Here is a 19352-nt window from a genome sequence, read left to right on the forward strand (position 1 = left end):
CACGAATGCTAAGGGACCTTGACCACCGATATTGCTGCACACGAAGATAATAGTGTTGTGCCATTGGGTTGGAGTCTTGCTTCTGCCTAGAAAGCACCAGGGCCAAGGAAAAACCTTTGTAGGCTCTGAGGAGGGCCCCACTGTTTTCCCTTAAGGGAAGAGACACAAAAGAACTGCAAGCAGAGGGACTCTAAATCCTGAGCCCATCTTCTGGGAGTCCCTTCAGTTTTTTCTATTATTTTTATGGTTTGATGATTTAAATGAAACTCTTTAATTACAATACACTTAGGTATACGGCATGACATTTTAGCTCTTTTCTCCAAATAATAGCTTACTTTCCCTGTAGCAGCATTTATTGAACAATCCACCTCTTCCTTGTTTATTTGTGAGGCTTCCTTTGTCCTGTATTCAGTGTGTGTGTGTGTGTGTGTGTGTGTGTGTGTGTACACACAGACATATATATATATGTTATTTCGACTTTATTCTTTCAGATGAATTTTAGAATAAATTTCTTACATTTCAGACAAAACGCTGTTAGTATTTTATGTACATTAAACATTCAATATAATTTGGAAATAATAGCTTCACAACATTGAATTGTCTCATCCAGGAACATGGTAAATCTCTCCGTTTATTCCCACATTCCTTTACTATCTCATTAATGTTTGTAGCTCTTTCTCCCATTGTGTTTTCTAATCTGGTTGTTTTTGGTATATAGGAAAAGTTTATTTTTGTGTATATTATCTTGTATTTAGCTGAACTCTCTGATCAATTCTAACAATTTCTCAGCTTCTTCTCTTGAGTTTTTAAAGTAAACAACCATATTGTTTGTGAATAACTTATAGCTTAGTGGTTCCTGGGCCAAGTTCAGACATTAGGCTATCATAAGGTAAACTCAAATTCTATTGGCACAATATAATAATACATTGTAATTTGTTCCTGAAGACTCATCTCACACTGTAAAAATACCAAAATTGATCAGGAAAATAAATGAAAAGAAAATCCAAATATATTATTTCAAAAACTCTTGTTACGTATGTAAAACCAAACACTCAATAGAAATGTTATATCATAAATGCTTCTTTTGGATTGACTAGCCTAAAAAAAGAGAAATGCTTCCTTTGGAGGATTATTTTTTCTCAGAGAGTGGACTATCTCAGATGCCTTAAAATAGACATCCATTGTGAACATATGAAAAACTAAATTTGTACACTTTAAAAGAATGAATTATATAGTGTATTAGTCTGTTCTCATACTGCTAATAAAGACATACCTGAGACTGGGTAGTTTATAAAGGAAAAGGGTTTAATTAACTCACAGTTCAGCATGACTTGGGAAGCCTCAGGGAACTTACAATCATGGTGGAAGAGGAAGCAAACACATCCTTCTTGACATGGCAGCAGGAAGGAGAAGAATGAGTGAAGAGGGGAAAAGCCCCTTATAAAATCATGAGATCTCATGAGAACTCACTCACTATCACAAGAACAGCATGAGGGTAACCACCCCCATGATTAAATTACCTCTCGGCCAGGCACAGTGGCTCATGCCTGTAATCCTAGCACTTTGGGAGGCCTAGGCAGATGGATCACCTGAGGTCAGGAGTTCAAGGCCAGTCTGGCCAACCTGGTGAAACCCTGTCTCTACTAAAAATACAAAAATTAGCCGGGCATGGTGGCAGGTGCTTGTAATCCCAGCTACTCAGGAGGCTGAGGCAGGAGAATGGTTTGAGCCCAGGAGGCGGAGGTTGCAGTAAGCCAAGATTGCATAAGACTGCACTCCAGCCTGGGAGACGGAGCAGGACTCTGTCTCAAAAAAAAAAAAAAAAAAAAAAAAAAAAAACGAAAAAAACCTCTCACCAGGTCCCTTCCATGACACATGGGGATTATGGGAACTATAATTCAAGATGAGATTTGGGTAAGAACACAGTCAAACCATCATTCTGCCCTGGCCCCTCCCAAATCTCATGTCCTCACATTTCAAAACACAATCATGCCCTTCCAACAGTTCCCCAAATTCTTTTTTTTTTTGAGACAGTGTCTCACTCTGTCATCCAGGCTGGAGTACAATGGTGTGATTTTGGCTTACTGCAACCTCTATCTCCTGAGTTCAAGTGATTCTCGTGCCTCTAGCCTCCTGACTAGCTGGGATTACAGGCACCCACTACCACAACTGGCTAATTTTTGTATTTTTAGTAGACATGGATTTTACCATGTTGGCCAGGCTGGTCTCGAACTCCTGACCTCAGATGATCCAGCTTCCTTGGCCTCCCAAAGTGTTGGGTTTACAGCGGTGAGCCACTGCACCTGGCCATTCCAAAGTCTTAACTCATTCCAGCATTAACTCAAAAGTCTAAGTCCAAAGTCCCATCTGAGACAAGGCAAGTCTCTTCTGCCTATGAGCCTGTAAAATCAAAAACAAGTTAGTTACTGCCTAGATACAATGGGGGTACAGGTATTGGGTAAATACACCTGTTCCAAATGGGAGAAATTGGACAAAACAAAGGGGCTACCGACTCCATGCAAGTACTAAATACAGTTAGGCAGTCATTAAACCTTAAAGTTCCAAAATGATCTCTTTTGACTCCATGTCTCACATCCAGGTCACACTGACTTGGGAGGTGGGCTCCCATGGTCTTGGGCAGCCCTGTCCCTGTGGATTTGCAGGGTACAACTCCTCTCCTGGCTTCTTTCACAGGCTGGCATTGAATGTCTGTGGCTTTTCTAGGTGCATGGTGCAAGCTGTGGATGGATCTACCATTCTGTAGTCTGGAGGATGGCGGCTCTCTTCTCACAGCTCCACTAGGTAGTGCTCCAATGGGGACTCTGTGTTGGGGCTTCAACCCCACATTTCTCTTCTGCACTGCCCTAGCTGAGGTTCCCCATGAGGGCTCTGTCCCTTCAGCAAACTTCTGCCTGGACATATAGGCATTTCCATACATCCTCTGCAATCTAGGTGGAGGTTCCCAAACCTTGATTCTTGACTTCTGTGCACCCACAGGCCCAACACCATGTGGAAGCTGCCAAAGCTTGGAGCTTGCATACTCTGAAGCACAGCCCCAGCTGTACCTTGGCCCCTTTTAGCCATAACTGGAGCAGCTGGGACACCAGGCACCAAGTTCTTAGACTGCCCACAGCAGGTGGGGCCTGAGCCCAGCCCACTAAACCTTTTTTTCCTCTTTTCCTCCTAGGCCTCCAGGCCTGTGATGGGAGGGGCTGCCACTAAGGTTTCTGATATGCCTTGGAGACATTTTCCCCATTATCTTGGTGATTAATATTTGGCTCCCTGTTACTTATGCAAATTTCTGCAGCCGGCTTGAATTTCTCCTCAGAAAATGCTTTTTTCTTTTCAGTCACATTGTCAGGCTGCAAATTTTTCAAACCTTTATGCTCTGTTTCCTTTTGAACACTTTGCCCCTTAGAAATTTCTTCTGCCAGATACCCCAAATCATCTCTCTCAAGTTCAAAGTTCCTCAGATCTCTGGGGCAGATGCAAAATGCCACCAGTCTCTTTGCTAAAGCATAGCAAGAATCACCTTTACTACAGTTCCCAACAAGTTCCTCATCTCTATCTGAGACCACCTCAACCTGGACTTCATTGTTCATATCACTGTCAGCATTTTGGTCAAAGCTGTTCAATAAGTGTCTAGGAAGTTCCAAATTTCCCCACATCTTCCTGTCTTCTGAGCTCTCTAAGTCTCTAGGAAGTTCCAAACTTTCCCACCTTTTCCTGTCTTCTTCTAAGACCTCCAAACTGTTCCAACCTCTGCCTGTTACCCAGTGCCAAAATCACTTCCACATTTTTGGATATCTTTACAGCAGCACCCCACTCTCTGCGGAGCCAATTTGCTGTATTAGTTCATTCTCATGCTGCTAATAAAGACATACCTGAGACTGGGTAATTTATAAAGGAGAGGTTTAATTGACTCACGGTTCAGCATGGCTGGGAGGCCTCAGGAAACTTACGATCATGGCAGAAGGGGAAGCAAATACATCCTTCTTCACATGGTGGCAGGAGAAAGAAGTGCCCAAGAAAAAGGGGAAGAAGTCCCTTATAAAACCATCAGATCTCGTGAGAACTCACTCACTGTCGCAAGAACAGCATGAGGGTAATTGCCTCCATGATTAAATTACCTCCCACTGGGTCTCTCCCACAACACGTGGGGGTTATGGTAACTACAATTCAAGATGAGATTTGGGTGGGAACGCAGCCAAACCATATCATATGGTCTGTATATTAAATCTCAAGTAAAAAAAAAAAGAAAGAAATACAAGTCCTCGAAGTTTGGAATGAAGATGTCATATTTTTCTGCTAAATATTCCTCAAGTAAACACAGGAATTCTTTATTACTCTCAAGGCCCTCCAGGTGTATTTTATAATAGGGTCATCTCTCTGGAAAGTTTTTGTTGTCAATGAGGTGTGTAATGACACGTGGTAAATACTTGGAACAAGGTAATTTCTATAGCAACTGTTACAATGATCCCTTGCTCTCCTATTTCAATCACATTTTATGGCTGAATTCTTTGGAGAATCTAGCAATTCAGCCATCTCTGCTTTACAGTCAGGCCTTGATTTGTATTTCTCAGTAGTGTGGATTTGTGACAGCATTAGATTATTAAAAAAGTCTTGTTCCATTGATATGAGTCACTTGTTTGCAAATAGTAGCTTTCCTTTTCAAGATTTCAGTTACCTTTGCCAGAAACTTCAATGCTTTTGTGCTGGAACCTGCAGATACCCTTTGTCCCAATTCTGGGACTGGTTACAGCAACCAGTTCTCTTTCTGTAGTTGTTACACTGGAAATACATTTTGCTCAGAATGAAATGTCTTTCTTTGATATCTCACTCTGCCTACTTTTATATGTTCTTAAGAGAGACAATATTTTTGCCAAAATTGTGCCTGGCTCATTATGTGTTCAGGGAGTCAAAATTCAAAATATTGTCTTTTGATTTTAAATCACAGCTCTTCTTGATATTTTATTGATTTGACGTTTCTTTTCTTATATATTGGGATGGGTGGAAGTTTTAGATGTTTTCAGCAGCTTTACTTGTAATAGCCAAACAACTGGAAACAATCCAGATGTCTTTCGATGAGTGAGTGGTTAAACAAACTCTGGCGTGTGCAGAACATAGAGTACTGCCCAGCCAACATAAAGGAACGAACTATGGATACATTATAACTTAGCTCTTTAAGGGCATTATGCTTAGTGGAAAAAGACAATCTCAAAATATTACCTACTGTGATTCCATTTGTATAATCCTTGAAATGACAAAGCTGTAGAGATGGAAAGTAGATCAGTGATTGCCAGGGACAGGGACAAAGGTGTGGGTGTGTGGTTATACAGGGGTAATATGAGGAAGTTCCTCTGTGGTAATAAAACAGTTCTATATCATGGTGGTCATGGGAGTTACATGAATCTATTTATGGGATCAAATTGCATAGACACACATGCACACACACACAAACACACATATGTGAGTGTAAAAACAGTGAAAACTGAATAAGTTTTAACAGTATTGTACCAGTGTCAATTTACTGTTTTGATATTGTACTACAGTTACATATGATGTCACCATTGTGGAAAGCTGGATAAAGGGCTCAATGGACTCTAATTTTGCAACACCTGTAAATCTACAATCATTTCAAAATAGAAAGCATTTAAATTTTTTTATTGTGAATTTTTTACTTTAAAATAGCTCACAGTTTTTTCCCTTAAATTAAAAGGCTAAGTTTTCTTAAACATTGCTCTTTCACTGAGATAGAATTCACATACCATAAAATTCACCATTTTAAAGTGTCCAATTTAGTGGTTTTAGCATATTTGCAAGGTTGTGCAACCACCACCATTATCTAATTCCAGAACATTTCATCACCCCTAAAAGAAACCCCTACCCATTAGATGTCATTCTCCTTTCCTTTCTTCCTTCACAATTTCTCTTTCTCTTCTCTCTTTCTATCTCTATATTTGCTCATTCTGGACATTTCATAGCATACAATATATGACCTTTTGAGTCTGGCTTCTTTCACTTACCATAATGTTTTCAAGGTTCATCTGTTTTGTAGCATGTATCATCACTGCATTCCTTTTTACTGCCAAATAATATTCCACTGTATGGATAGACACCAATACATTTATCCGTTCATCAGCTTGTAGACCTTTGGATTGCTTGCACTGTTTTGCTATTAGGAATAATTCTGCTGTGATCATCTATGTACAAGTTTTTGTGTGACCATATGTTTTAAATTTGAAGGGTATATAACTAAAAGTAGAACTGCTGGGTCATATGGTAACTCTACACTTAACTCTTTGAGAACTGTCAAACTGTTTTCCAAAGTGGCTTCACCATTTTACGATCAGCAATGCCGAAGAATTCCAGTTTCTCCATATCCTAACTAATACTTGTTATTGTCTATCTTGTTTTATTATAGTCATCCTAGTGAGTGTAAAATGGTGTCATAGTGGTTTTGATTTGCATTTCCCTAATGATTAATGATTTTGGGCACTTTTTCTTTTTTTGTTTTATTAGAGACAGGGTCTCACCCTGTCATCCAGGCTGGAGTGCAGTGATGTGACGATTGTAGCTCACTGCAGCCTTGAACTCCTGGGCTCAAGCAGTCCTCCCACCTCAGTCTCCCGGTAGCTGGGAATACAGGCATGCATCACCACACCCGGCTAATTTTTTAATTTTTTGTAGAGATAGGGTCTCACTATGTTGCCCAGGCTGGTCTCAAATTCCTGGGCTCGAGCCATCCTCCCTCCTGGGCATCCCAAAGTGCTGGGATTACAGATGTTAGCCATTGCACCCGACCCTTACTTTTTCATTTGTATAGCTTCTTTGGAGAAATGTCTATTTAAATCTTTTGCTTATTTTAAAAATTGAATTGTCTTTCAGTTGTTGAGTTGTAAGAATTATTTATCTATTCTGGCTCCTAGACTCTTATGAGATACGTGATTTGTAGATATTTTCTCCCATTCTGTGGATTGTCTTTTCACTTTCTTAATGGTGTCCTTTGAAGCACAAAAGTGTTTAATTATAATGAAGTCCAACTTATCTATTTTTTATTTTGTTGTTTGTGCTTTTGATGTCATATCTAAGAAGTCATTGCCTAATCCAAGATTATGAAGCTTTACACCTATGTTTTCTTCCATGAGTTTAATAGTTTTAACTTTCACTTTAGGTCTTTGATCCGTTTGAGTTAATTTTTGTATACGATATGAGGTAAGGTCCAACTTTATTTTTCTGCATGTGGATGTCCAGTTTTCTCAGCATTGTTTGTTGAAGACCATTCTTTCCCACATTGAATTGTCTTGGCACCCTAGGTGAAAATCAATTGACCCTCTGTGTTCTCATTTCCTTTCTATTGACATAGAAAGATATTTTAAATTAATCAATTATTTTCCCTGGGGCCTAATATAGGACCATTGTGAGTAGAATCAGTGCCTTTTTTGCCCACATTTATGAACTAATTTTGGTGGAGTGCCGGGGGGCCTCATTTAGGAAAATGAAGCTGAAAAATGGGTCTCCAGAAAATGAGGAATGGTGACATGCAGTGGTACATTGGAGAGAACTTTGGCTTGAATGCTAGTTCTATCCCAAGTTGTGTGGCTTTGGGCAAGTTACTAACCCTCTAGGAGCTTTAGCTACTGTGAAATGGAAGTGATGACAATCTCAATCTCACTGGGCTTATGTTTAGTATTAAGAGACAATGGTTATGAAAGCAATGTCATGGTCCCTGGAACATAGTAGGGACTTGACATCAAGCAAACTTACCGTTGGTGCATGGTCTTGTGGCTCCCTCGCTTCTGACATAGGGTGGTTATGTGGGATCAGGAGAGGTGGGCTACCCAGCGGGTACCTGTGCCAGTTCCCATGTTTCTGCTCCTGTCTCCCACACTGTGCAGCAGCTATGGTTCCACTCCCCCACCTTTTCTGTCAGGGGAAGTATGAAGGGTAAATAAAGAAGAGGAAAGTGGCTCTCCATAGAGCAACTTTCTGGTTAGAAGGGAAAATCCCAGGTTTGAGGGAAGCCCAATAGCGAACCACAGAATAATCAGGAAATAGTGGTATCCTGTTTTATATGTCTAGAACTTTATTTTCAAAGAAGAAACAATGTAACTGCATTGCCAATCTAGAACTCTATCACAACTGAGGGAATCCCGTCTGCTTTGACCAGGCAGCTACAGTGCAGGTCCAGCCCTCCCCAGTCCTCCCCTGCCCCTCTGGTTCTTTCCCCTAAGCCTGCCTCAGCCACTTAGGAGACTACTCTATTGCTAGAACTCTGATTTATTAAATAATTTCTGGTTTGGATGGTCTCCTCTCTCATCCTTACAATCTTCCCCTTTCCTGGAATTCTTTTTCTGTGGCTCTACTTGGATCCCTCATGGCTTAGGGGGTAGATTAATGAGGAATGTGCCTCCTGTTATATAATTGTCAGCTCTTGGGTCTCAGGGAGGCCATATTCAACTTTATGTTGGTCAAAGAGCTTGCGCAGGGCATTGATGTAGAGTGCGTGATACTTGTCCACTGTCTTCTGGTCTGGCCTCTTAATCCTGGGAATTGGCAGGGGTTCCCCAACTATGAAAAAAGACAAGAGACAAACATCAGAGTCCCCCCTCCTCAACTCAAACTACACATCCCTCACTGGGAGCCATGTCCTGAAACTCAGTATCTGGCTTTCCTCCCCTTCTTTCATTCTTTCCCTTTGCTCCAGTCTCATCCTGGCCCCTGTTCTCTGATCATCTAATCAAACCCATGCTCAAGAGAATGCAAGCAAGCTCAGGAGAGTGGTGACAGAATGTGTGTGAATGGTGATGTTCTTGTAGCAGATGCTGATGTCACATCCATGAATGGCCACAACTCTTATCTGTTTAGCTGTCCTACCCACCCTGCTCTCAACCACACCCATTGCCCATCTCAGATGTGAGTTGGGTCCCCCTGGACTTGATGGATGATTTAAAGTGGGTGGGAAGTGAATGAAGAAACAGGCCATCTGGAGATACTGGAAAGCTCACCAACAGTGGTAATGGGCCGATTGAAAGGCAGGAAGCCCCAGGATCCGTGAGTTAAGCCCCGGCCATGGAAGGTACAGAAATTTAGTCCCAGGATTTTTTTGAGTGTGTTCTGGAAGGCTTTTTGGAGCAACCTTAACCACGTGCCCTCAGGGAAGGTCTCCTGATTGAAAACCTCGTTCTCACCAAAGGAATATGAAGGGACAAGGTATGCCCTGCAAAGAGAGGGGCAGGAGTGTGAGCTCTCTGAGGAAGATCCCCAGAAAAATCCTCTCCAAGGTGGGAAACCTCTCCAACCTCCCCCTTATAGGACAAGAACCCAAGCACCCAAACATCTCCAGCCTCATGTCCCATTCCTGCCATGCCCCACTCTCCCAACTGAACTCTCTGAGGGGAGCTGCTGCTCTGCCTTGTCCTGGTATAGGAAGAAACTAATCTCAAAAGTTCTGTCTTCATTGCATCCAGCATCCAGAGTGTTCTTCGTAAACTGCATATCTGGACATGCCACTCCTCTCAAAATCTTGCAGAGCTCCTCAGTTTGCACCATGCTGCTTCCTTACGGCCTTTTTGCTCTGGCTTTCCCTCCCTGGCTAGTTTTTCCTCTCCCCACTCTTTCCTTGCAATCTGCTTAGCCGTATTAATTGTGCCTTGTATTCTCATATTCTCTCATCTATGTCTTTGTACATTTTGCTTCCTCTGTCGGAAGTGCCTTCCCTCTGTCTTCATGTGGCTCATTCAGTTTTGCGCTCAGTCCCAATTTCATCCCCTTAAAGAAACTTTGTTTGACCACCTCAATTCCCCCACTGCGGATTAGGTACACCTTATCTAGTGCTTACCTCTCTTCTACACTAACACTGCCCCAACCGTGTATTACAGTCATCTCCTTACTTGCCTGACTCGCCCCATAGACAGCAAGCCAATCAAATGCAAGAACTGGGTCGTATTCATCTTTGAATCCCTAGGCCCCGGCATAGCGCCTGACATGCCATAGGTCCTCACTGAATGCCTGAGTTCTTTCTCCCTTTTGGTCTGCCTGGAAACTCCTACTAATATTTCAAGTCACAATTCAGATGTTACCCACCTATGAAACCTCTATTCTGGGTCAAGATTTTTCCATCAATTGGTGCTCACATAGCACTTTGTACACATTTCCATTGTAGTGTTCCATTTGTTTAACAAATATTAAGTTCTTTCTATGTGCCAGCACTGTTTTAGGCCCTGGAGATGCATCAGTGAATACAATGGATTTTTAAAAATTCTGTCTTCATGGAGTTTACTTTTTTTGGGAGGAAGACAGACAATAAACATTGAAAATAGTAAGTAAACAAATAAATAAAATGGATGATCTATAAGAAGATAAGTGTAACCGGGAAAAAATAGAGCAAGATGGTCAGATAACCGTATTGAGAAGAGACATTTGAACAAAGACTTGAAGGAGATAAAGGAATGAGCCAAGCAGTCATTTGCAGGAATAGTGTTGCGGGCAGAGGGAACAGCTAAAGCAAAGACCCTAAGGCAGGAGTGGGTGGCTTGCTTGAGGGACAGCAAAGAGGCCAGTGTAGCTGTGATGGAATGAGAGAGGAGTGAGAGGAGTGAGTGATGAGAACAGAGAGACAGCTAAGGACCAGATTATTCCACGTCTCGCAAGCCCTTGTAAGGACTTTGGTTTTTACTCTGAGTGACATGGGAGCCACTGGAGCATTTTGAGAAGTGACATGATCTGACTTGTGTTTAACAGGATCATCCTGGCTGAAGCTGGGAATAGACTCTTGGGGGTGGGGGAGGCGGGAATGGATACAGGAAGAGCAGTTAGAAGTGTTATAATCATCCAAGGGGAGAGATGATGGTAGTAAACCAAGGGGTGGTAGTCTAGGTAGTAAGTGGTTGGATTCTGCATGTATTTATTTGGTAATTATATGTGCATGGGCCTGTCTTCTTCCATATTGAACTGTGAGTTTGCAAGGACCAGGTCTTATTTACTTTTAAATCCTAAATGCCTAGTACTATGCCTGACATATAGTGGGTGTTCAGTAACTGCTGAATGAATGAGGTCTATTTCTCAAACCAGATTGTATACTCTTTGGGGCATGTCTTATCTTTTTGATCCTCACAGCATCAAAGCTAGTGCCTCCCCTTGCAGTTGGTAGATTCTCAGGGCCTCTCAGTTAACAGGTTGATATAGAGTGGAGCCCCGCTTTCCCAGACCTCCAGCCTACCAGGTCAATGGGCAGAAAGTAAAAGGTTTTCTTCTGCTGTTCTTTCTCCAACTTCAAGTAAGAAAAGTGCCCACTGAAATGTATCTGGAGGCCCCAACATCCCTAAGGCACAATGTGAGGGGGTAGATGGAAGGAATTAGAGTGAAGATGGGGGCCCTCTAACAGGTGCCCAGGGAGGGCACCATTCTGGAGAGGGCTACAGAAGGCCTATGGCACCCTGACAACAAAGCACTAGAACCTTGGAACCTACCCTGTTTTCAGTGCCAACTTCACAAAACCTTTACGCTGCTTGAGGAGGAGAGTGGAGGCTCCTGGCTGGCACAAGAGAGCTTCAGCAGCTCCACCCACCACAATAACCACGGCATTGCCTGAGCCTTTCTGGGTCAGCAAGTACTTCAAGGCTGACCTACTCACGGGGCACACACCTGTGAAACCAAAGAGTCAAGTGGTAGAAAAACTTCATGCCTGAGGATGGGATGAGGGGTTTTTCCAGGCTCTTCCTGTCAGAGACAGTTCTTCTGTTTTCTGATGATTGCTGTTTCCACCTTTCTGTCTCTGACCTTCGTGTCCTGGGTTATGACTGCTCTAGCCTAAGGTTGGTTGGTCCTTAGGGTCAGCTGTTTGCCTTGGGGGTCTGTGCTTCTGCAGTTGGGTCAATACTGAGTTCCTCTGCCTCTTACCATCCATAGCCTACTGCATTTCAGATCAATAGTATCTAAGCCCACCTCATCCCTCTCTACCCATGAAGCACAGCCATCTTCCACTCTGCCCAGGCTGACAACACTGGAGATCCTCCAGAGTTCTCTCCTCCAGGGCTAATCGAGACTAGCCACCACCAACCTGCTTCCTCCTAAGAGTAACCTGCCAAAGGGAAGCCAATGGCTGGGGTTTCTGGAGAGTAGGCAGACCCCTGAGCCTGCCCAAGCCAAACTGAAATGTAGTTGAATGATGGAATGTGAATGACACCCTGTTGTTTAACAACAATCATCTAGCCTTTCTCACTTCTGTCTCCCATCTTTGCCCTGTGCTCACCATCTAGTCTCCACTGGGATGGCAGAAATTGCCTCCAGGCTCTAGCCATTGAGAAAGAGTCCCGCTCCAGGGCCATGCTAACCTCAGAGCAGAGTAGAAGCATTCTCTGGGACTCTAGTGGTCCCACCTGGCCCCTCCAGAGAACTGTATCTTACCTTTTAATGTTTGGCTTCAGTTGTTTTCTGGTGTCCAGAAGGATGACTATTTGTTCAGAGAGAGAGACATTTGTCACAGTGCACTGACCTGAAGCTGAGCATGGGGAAGTTGTTCTGGATACTCTGATGAACTCCTATCCTTTATCCCTTGGCATTTTATGCAAGTGTGAAGGGGTTCCAAGGAGATAAAAGTCATGGACCAGGAGAGTTTTAGCTAGTATGATAGACTTCAAAATGCTTTTAAGACACCATGGTGTACAAATGACCAGCCCAAAGACGCCAACTGACATCCTAGAGAGAGCCTGGTGAAGTTCACCGGAGGGATCCCATTCACACCTGCTTTTCCCTGCATTTGTGTTTCATTCTTGGCTTTCATCCTCTGATTTGCACTTTGGCATTGGTCCTGAATTCCAGCCTTCTGGTTCTCCCTCTGAAAAAAGTCCTGGTGACTCTTATGAATGCCTATAACTTCCCCTGCTGTGCAACCAAACCCTGCTTCCCAGATCTTGGACAGAAACTAATGCTTAGCCACATACTCCTGTTACGGGCCCAGGGTGTGCTGGACTTATTTTCTATCACGTACTCTTCAAGCAGGGAATGATTGTCAGGACTTATTGGGGTTGCACCTTTGAAGTAGGTAAAAAAATAGAATTAATTATTTCTTATACTCACCCATTGACATCACATATTCTCGCACAATTGGGATCCAAAATATCCCTTCTAAGGTCCCTACAAAGGGAGTGATGGATGGGAAAATCCGAGCAATGCCAGTGGCCTCAGTGGCAAAGTTGATGAAGACACCAAAAGAGAGAACACCATGGGGGTGATTGGCAATGATGTAGTTGTGTTTGGGAGAAAGATCATGAGTCTTCACCAGCTGTTAGAGGGAGATTGAGTCAGAGCATTGGCTACAAAGAAGGAAGAAATGACGTGTGGACTAAAATCCCAGCAGGTAGCCTATGTTTCCCTTCGGGAGCCCCAAATCCCTGTTCACTAAGATGTCATCATTGTCATAGGACTCACGATGGTCAGAGAGGTTGACCAGGGCTCACGTGAGCCAGGGCTCACGATGGTCAGAGAGGCTGACCTGGCTTTGCCAGTGCAGGAAAGGCTGCCATCCACCTGTCTCCCCACCTGCCCATCCATCTCGGGCCCTTGCTTTGCATTATGACTTGGGGCCTTGACCTTCGCTGCTGACCACCAAAGCCTCTGAAGACATGGAGCTGAGTAGTGAGCAAGAGTCTGGGCAACAGGAACTGAAGGCACCCCGAGGAAGAGTAGTCACCTTTACTGGGAAGTAATTTCGGAAATAAGTCCATAGGGTCCAGTTTCGTACCCAAGCTGAACGCCTGCCGCCTGTGTATACAGAAGGGAAGGGAAGAGTCCGTAGGGCATTGTAGTCCCTCTACCTCTCCCAGAGGAGGAGAGTTCTGCCTGCAGTCCTCAGGTCACAGGAGAGGCCTCCTTCTGACACCTCAGAACTGTAAGTACTGTCCCTGAATCCAGTCCCCAAGACATAGGAAGCCCCTGCTCCTCTAGAGCTGACCAGAAAGGTGACAGGAAAATAGTCTGAGGCTGGGGGCACCTGCCCAGAGACCTCAACCTCATAATTCTTCCTCAGCTACCTGGTAGAGACCTCTGTCCCTGCTGAGCTTTGCTCTCCCTTCTCCCCCCCCTTCCTTCGCCTCTCCCCTACCCTTGGTTCTCCCTCTCTCCCTCCACCTCCCTCTCCCTGTGCTTCCACTGTTGGCCCAAACAGGACGACCATTGTGCCCCTGTCTCTTACCTTGACTGTGGGTGTTCCAATCATAGGCGAGCCAGGCTAAGGAGAGCACAGCCAAGGACCAGAACTTACTGAACAGCAGAAAGTAGGGTATAAGGAGAATGGGAATAGCTCCTGAGGAGACACAAAGGGTTCACGCCTTTCAATTCCCTTCAAGTTTTAGTACACCGCTCATAACCCCGGCCTCTGCTCTACACTACAGGAGCAGGGCTAGGCTGGTGTGGGACCCTTCTCTCCTTCTCCCCTCTTCCCCAACCCCTCGCCCTCCATTTGTCTCTGCTGTGGTCTAGGCAGGCCTCTGAGCCCCTGGATCTGGGTCTCCTTGATGGTCAAACTCTCAACTGAAGAAAGAGCAGAACCACGAAGTTGGGGTCAAAGGACAGCATGGCTTGCTGAATGGGAAGAAGAGTACATTGGGCTGGTAGCTGAATCCCCATTCTGGGACCTCTGGATATTCTTTCTAAAAGCTTGAACCGCTTTCCTGTGCTGAACTGCTAAGTCTGCATATTCCAGCAGGGACGTTACCCCCAGTGTACAGGCTGTTTGATGCTGAAAAGTAAACATGGATTAAAAACTGCTCCACTTCTTTGGGAACAGGACAGGCCAGGATCACAAGGTCCAGGAGGTCAGAGACCATCCACAGCAAGCCTGGGTGAAACCCCGTCTCTACAAAAATACAAAAACTAGCAGGCCCGAGGTGGCGTCGCGCCCTGTCCCCAGCTACTCCGGAGGCTGAGGGAAGGCAGGAGAATAAATGAAACCGGAGGCCAGGCTTGCAGTGAGCTGAGATCCGGCCACTGCACTCAACCTAGGCTGACAGAGCCAGACTCAGTCTCAAAAAAAAAACTGCTCCACTTTGGGAGGCGAGGCGGAGTGGATCACAAAGGTCAGGAGATTGAGACCATCCACAACAACACGGTGAAACCCGTCTCTACTAAAAATACAAAAAATTAAGCGGGGCAAGAGCTTGTAGTCCCAGCTACTCGGAGGCAGAGGCAGGAGAATCGCTTGAACCCGGGAGGTGGAGGTTGCAGTGAGCAGAGATAGCACCACTGCACTCCAGCCTGGGCAACAGAGCAAGACTCCAGATCTCAGCGAGAAAAAGCAGCGAAACAAACAAACAACAACAACAACAAAACTGCTCTACTAGGCCAGGTGCGGTGGCTCACTCCTATAATCTTAGCAATTTGGGAGGCCAAAGCGAGAGGACTGCTTGAACCTAGGAGTTTGAGACCAGCCTGGGTAACAAAGTAAGACTCTATCTCTAAAAAACCAAAAAAACAAAAAACACAACAACAACAACAAAACCACTTTACTATGTTTATTTTGTTCCATTCAAAAGTGTCACGAAGGTTCAGAAGGGGAAGTCTGTATTAGCAAATGACCATAGCAGGCTGTAACTGCGAACATGATACATCTTACAGCAGTGGGAATGAATTCCATTAAAAAAATCTGCATTCATGAGAAAGAGGGGCTGAGTATACATATGGTGAATAAAAAAGACTTAGCTAAGGGAATGACTTCTTTGACCAGGTACCATGTCATGGCAGATAAAAGTTTAGGGAAGAAGAAACTCAGGAGTTACCTACCAGCTCTTTGTCTCTTGCATTTTGGACATAAATGAAAATAGCAGGAAAAGGCTGAGTGGACAGTGCTTTAAAAAGTCATGTTATGGGCCGGGCGCGGTGGCTCAAGCCTGTAATCCCAGCACTTTGGGAGGCCGAGGCGGGTGGATCACAAGGTCGGGAGATCGAGACTATCCTGGCTAACATGGTGAAACCCCGTCTCTACTAAAAATACAAAAAACTAGCCGGGCGCGGTAGCGGGCGCCTTTAGTCCCAGCTACTTGGGAGGCTGAGGCGGGAGAATGGCGTGAACCCGGGGGGTGGAGCTTGCAGTGAGCCGAGATCGCGCCACTGCACTCTAGCCTGGGAGACACAGTGAGACTCCGTCTCAAAAAAAAAAAAAAAAAAAAAAAAAAAAGTCATGTTATGGAGTAGAAGAAACCTTTGTAATAAGCTGAATTGCCCTCATAAGCACTGGTCGAGATGGTTGTTGTAAGCATTCGAATTAGACAGGAAAGAGTGGTGGGAGGAGTTTTATGGGAAGCCTGTCATGGAGAAAAGCCTTGCTATCCGTGCCCTTCATCAAAGAGGAGAGTAAATTTGCCAGTTAAGCTTCAGAAGAAAATTCAGATAAAGTTAAATAAGAATCATCACTAATTAAAGTTAGCTTAAGTATATCATTTCCTTTATATTTTGTTTTAAATACATTTTGTTTGTATTCCCAGTATTTAGAAGAGAGCTTGGCACACAGTATGTGTTCAACAAATATCTGTAGACCGATTGAAAAAGAAATAAGAAAATGTTTTCTGTTTTCAGTAGTAAACTTGATGATTACTATTTAGTCAGCATGTGTAGTGTTATTTAAATGTGATGTTATTTTAATAGCATAGACGGATTAGTTGTGTGCCTTTCATCTCACTCATTTATCCACCAGTCCTAAAGGCGGTCTAAGAGCCCTTACCTGGGTAACACCGTCCCCCTTGTGGAACCTATTGGAACTGCAGGTATGACCCGGCAGGAGACCAAGAACGTTTTTTCAGAGCAAGGCTTCCAGACCCAGCCTGAGTGTCACTAGAGTCGTGCACAGTGACAAAAGTGGAATTTAAAGATATAGGAGAGGCCGGGCGCGGTGGCTCACGCCTGTAATCCCAACACTTTGGGAGGCCGAGGCGGGCGGATCACGAGGTCAGGAAATCGAGAGCATGCAGTGAGCCGAGATCGCGCCACTGCGCTCCAGACTGGGCGATGAGCAAGACTCCATCTCAAAAATAAATAAATAAATAAAGATACAGGAGAAATAGAGGCCAAATGTGGAAGAGCTAAGTCTCATGGAAAAAGAGTTCCGTGACATAAAGCAAGGGTACCTGAGAAAGGAATGATGAAGAACAAGCATTTATGTATGTGTGACACTCCCTTAGTTATTATGGCCTTGACACCAGAAGATGGTTCCAATCTCTCTTGTCACGTACAAGTGAGGCGTCTTGGAGAGGGTTATCAAAGAGGAAGTTCACATAGGTAGGCTTCTAATTTAGTTTGTAGTGAAGATGGCCAAGCCATTCTAATATATGCGCACTGGGGAGGGAAGAAAAAAAGGAAAAAAATGAAGAAAAAACTAATATATGCGCATTGGTAGCTCATCGTAATTTTAACTTGCATTTCTCTAATAGCTAGTGATGCGAAACAACTTTTCATGTGCTTGTCTGCTTTCTGCATATCCTCTTTGGTGAAGTGTCCATTCAAATCTTTTGCCCGTTTTTCTTTTTCTTTTTTTTTTTTTTTTGAGACGAAGTCTCGCTCTGTCGCCCAGGCTGGAATACAGTGGCCGGATCTCAGCCCGCCACCTCGCCCAGCTAGTTTTTTGTATATTTTAGTAGAGACGGGGTTTCACCATGTTAGCCAGGATGGTCTCGATCTCCTGACCTCGTGATCCACCCGTCTCGGCCTCCCAAAGTGCTGGGATTACAGGCTTGAGCCACCGCGCCTGGCCTATGAGTTCTTTATCTATTTTAGAGATTAACCCCTTGTGAGATATGTGGTTTGCAAACATTTTCTTCCATTCTGTGGGTTGCCTTTTCATGTAGTTGATTGTTTCCTTTGCTAGGCAGAAGATTTTTAGTTTGAGGTATTCCTGCTTGTTTATTTTTGCTTTTGTTTCCTGTGCTTTTGTTGTCATATCCAAAAAATCATTGCCAAGGCCAATGTCAAGGAGCTTTTCCCCTATATTTTCTTTTAGGAGTTTAATGATTTCAGGTCTTACATTTAAGTCTTTAATCCATTTTGAGTTAATGTTTGTGTATGTTGTAAGGTAAGAGTCTAGTTTCATTATTTTACATGTGGATGTCTAGTTCAACACCATTTATTGAAGAAACTATCCTTTTCCCATTGTGTATTCTTGGGACCTGTTTCAAAGATTAGTTGGCTATAAATGCATGGGATTTTTTCTGGGCTATCTATCATATTTCACTGGTTTCTGTGTCTGTTTTTTTTTTTGTTTTTTTTTTTTTGAGACGGAGTCTTGCTCTGCTGCCCAGGCTGGAGTACAGTGGCTGGATCTCAGCTCACTGCAAGCTCCGCCTCCCGGGTTCACGCCATTCTCCTGCCTCAGCCTCCCGAGTAGCTGGGACTACAGGCACCCGCCACCTCGCCCGGCTAGTTTTTTGTATTTTTAGTAGAGACGGGGTTTCACCGTGTTAGCCAGGATGGTCTCGATCTCCTGACCTCGTGATCCGCCCATCTCGGCCTCCCAAAGTGCTGGGATTACAGGCTTGAGCCACCGCGCCCGGCCTCTGTGTCTGTTTTTATGTCAGTACCATAGTGTTTTGATTACTATGGTTTTGTAATATAGTTTGAAATCAGGAAGTGTGATGCCTCTAGCTTTGTTTTTTTCTCAAGATTACTTTAGCTATTCAGGGTCTTTTGCTGTCTCATACAAATTTTAGGATTTTTAAATGTTTCTTCTAAAACTGTCATTGGAATTTTCATAGGGATCGTACTGGATCTATAGATCACTTTGAGTAGTATAGACATGTTAATAATATTAATTTTTCCAATCCATGAACACAGGACATCTTTCAACTTATTTATGTCTTCTTCAAATTTTTTTCAATGTCTTACAGTTTTTGATATACAGATCTTTCACCTCCTAGGTTAAATTTGTTCCTAAGTATTTTATTCCTTTTAATGATATTGTAAATTGAATTGTTTACTTTCATTTCTTTTTTGGATAGTTTATTGTCAGTGTATAGAAATGCAACTGACTTTTGGATGTTCATTTTATATCCTGACATTTTACCAAATTCATCTATTAGTTCTAACAATTTTTTGGTGGAGTCTTTAGGGTTTTCTATATAAGATTATGTCATCTGCTAACAGAGACAATTTAACTTCTTTCTTTCCAATTTAGGTGCCTTTTCTTTCTTTTTCTTGTGTAATTGCTCTTGGTAGGACATCCAGTACTGTGTTGAGTAGAAATGGCAGAATGAGCACCCTTGCCTTGTTTCTAATCTTAGAGGAAAAGCGTTCAGCTTTTCACCACTGTGTATGATGTTAGCTGTGGACTTTTCATACATGGCCTTTATTATGTTGAGATCCATTCC

General features: G+C 43.5%; 1 protein-coding gene across 1 annotated transcript in view; it reads right to left on the reverse strand.

Annotated features, from left to right (window-relative positions):
• Positions 1 to 7055: 7055 nt before the first annotated feature.
• Positions 7056 to 19352, reverse strand: part of DGAT2L6 (diacylglycerol O-acyltransferase 2 like 6) — a 29987-nt gene continuing 17690 nt past the window's right edge. Inside the window, exons 2-7 of the mRNA XM_003917833.4 lie at positions 14195 to 14305; positions 13694 to 13764; positions 13081 to 13285; positions 11472 to 11646; positions 9009 to 9220; positions 7056 to 8571 (exon numbers count right to left, since the gene is read on the reverse strand). Of these exons, the coding sequence (XP_003917882.2) occupies positions 8417 to 8571; positions 9009 to 9220; positions 11472 to 11646; positions 13081 to 13285; positions 13694 to 13764; positions 14195 to 14305 (929 nt within the window). The 3' untranslated portion in view covers positions 7056 to 8416. The remainder of the gene's footprint in view (positions 8572 to 9008; positions 9221 to 11471; positions 11647 to 13080; positions 13286 to 13693; positions 13765 to 14194; positions 14306 to 19352) is intronic.

This window comes from Papio anubis, chromosome X (genome assembly GCF_008728515.1).
Source record: "Papio anubis isolate 15944 chromosome X, Panubis1.0, whole genome shotgun sequence".
In the NCBI taxonomy this organism is placed as follows: domain Eukaryota; kingdom Metazoa; phylum Chordata; class Mammalia; order Primates; family Cercopithecidae; genus Papio; species Papio anubis.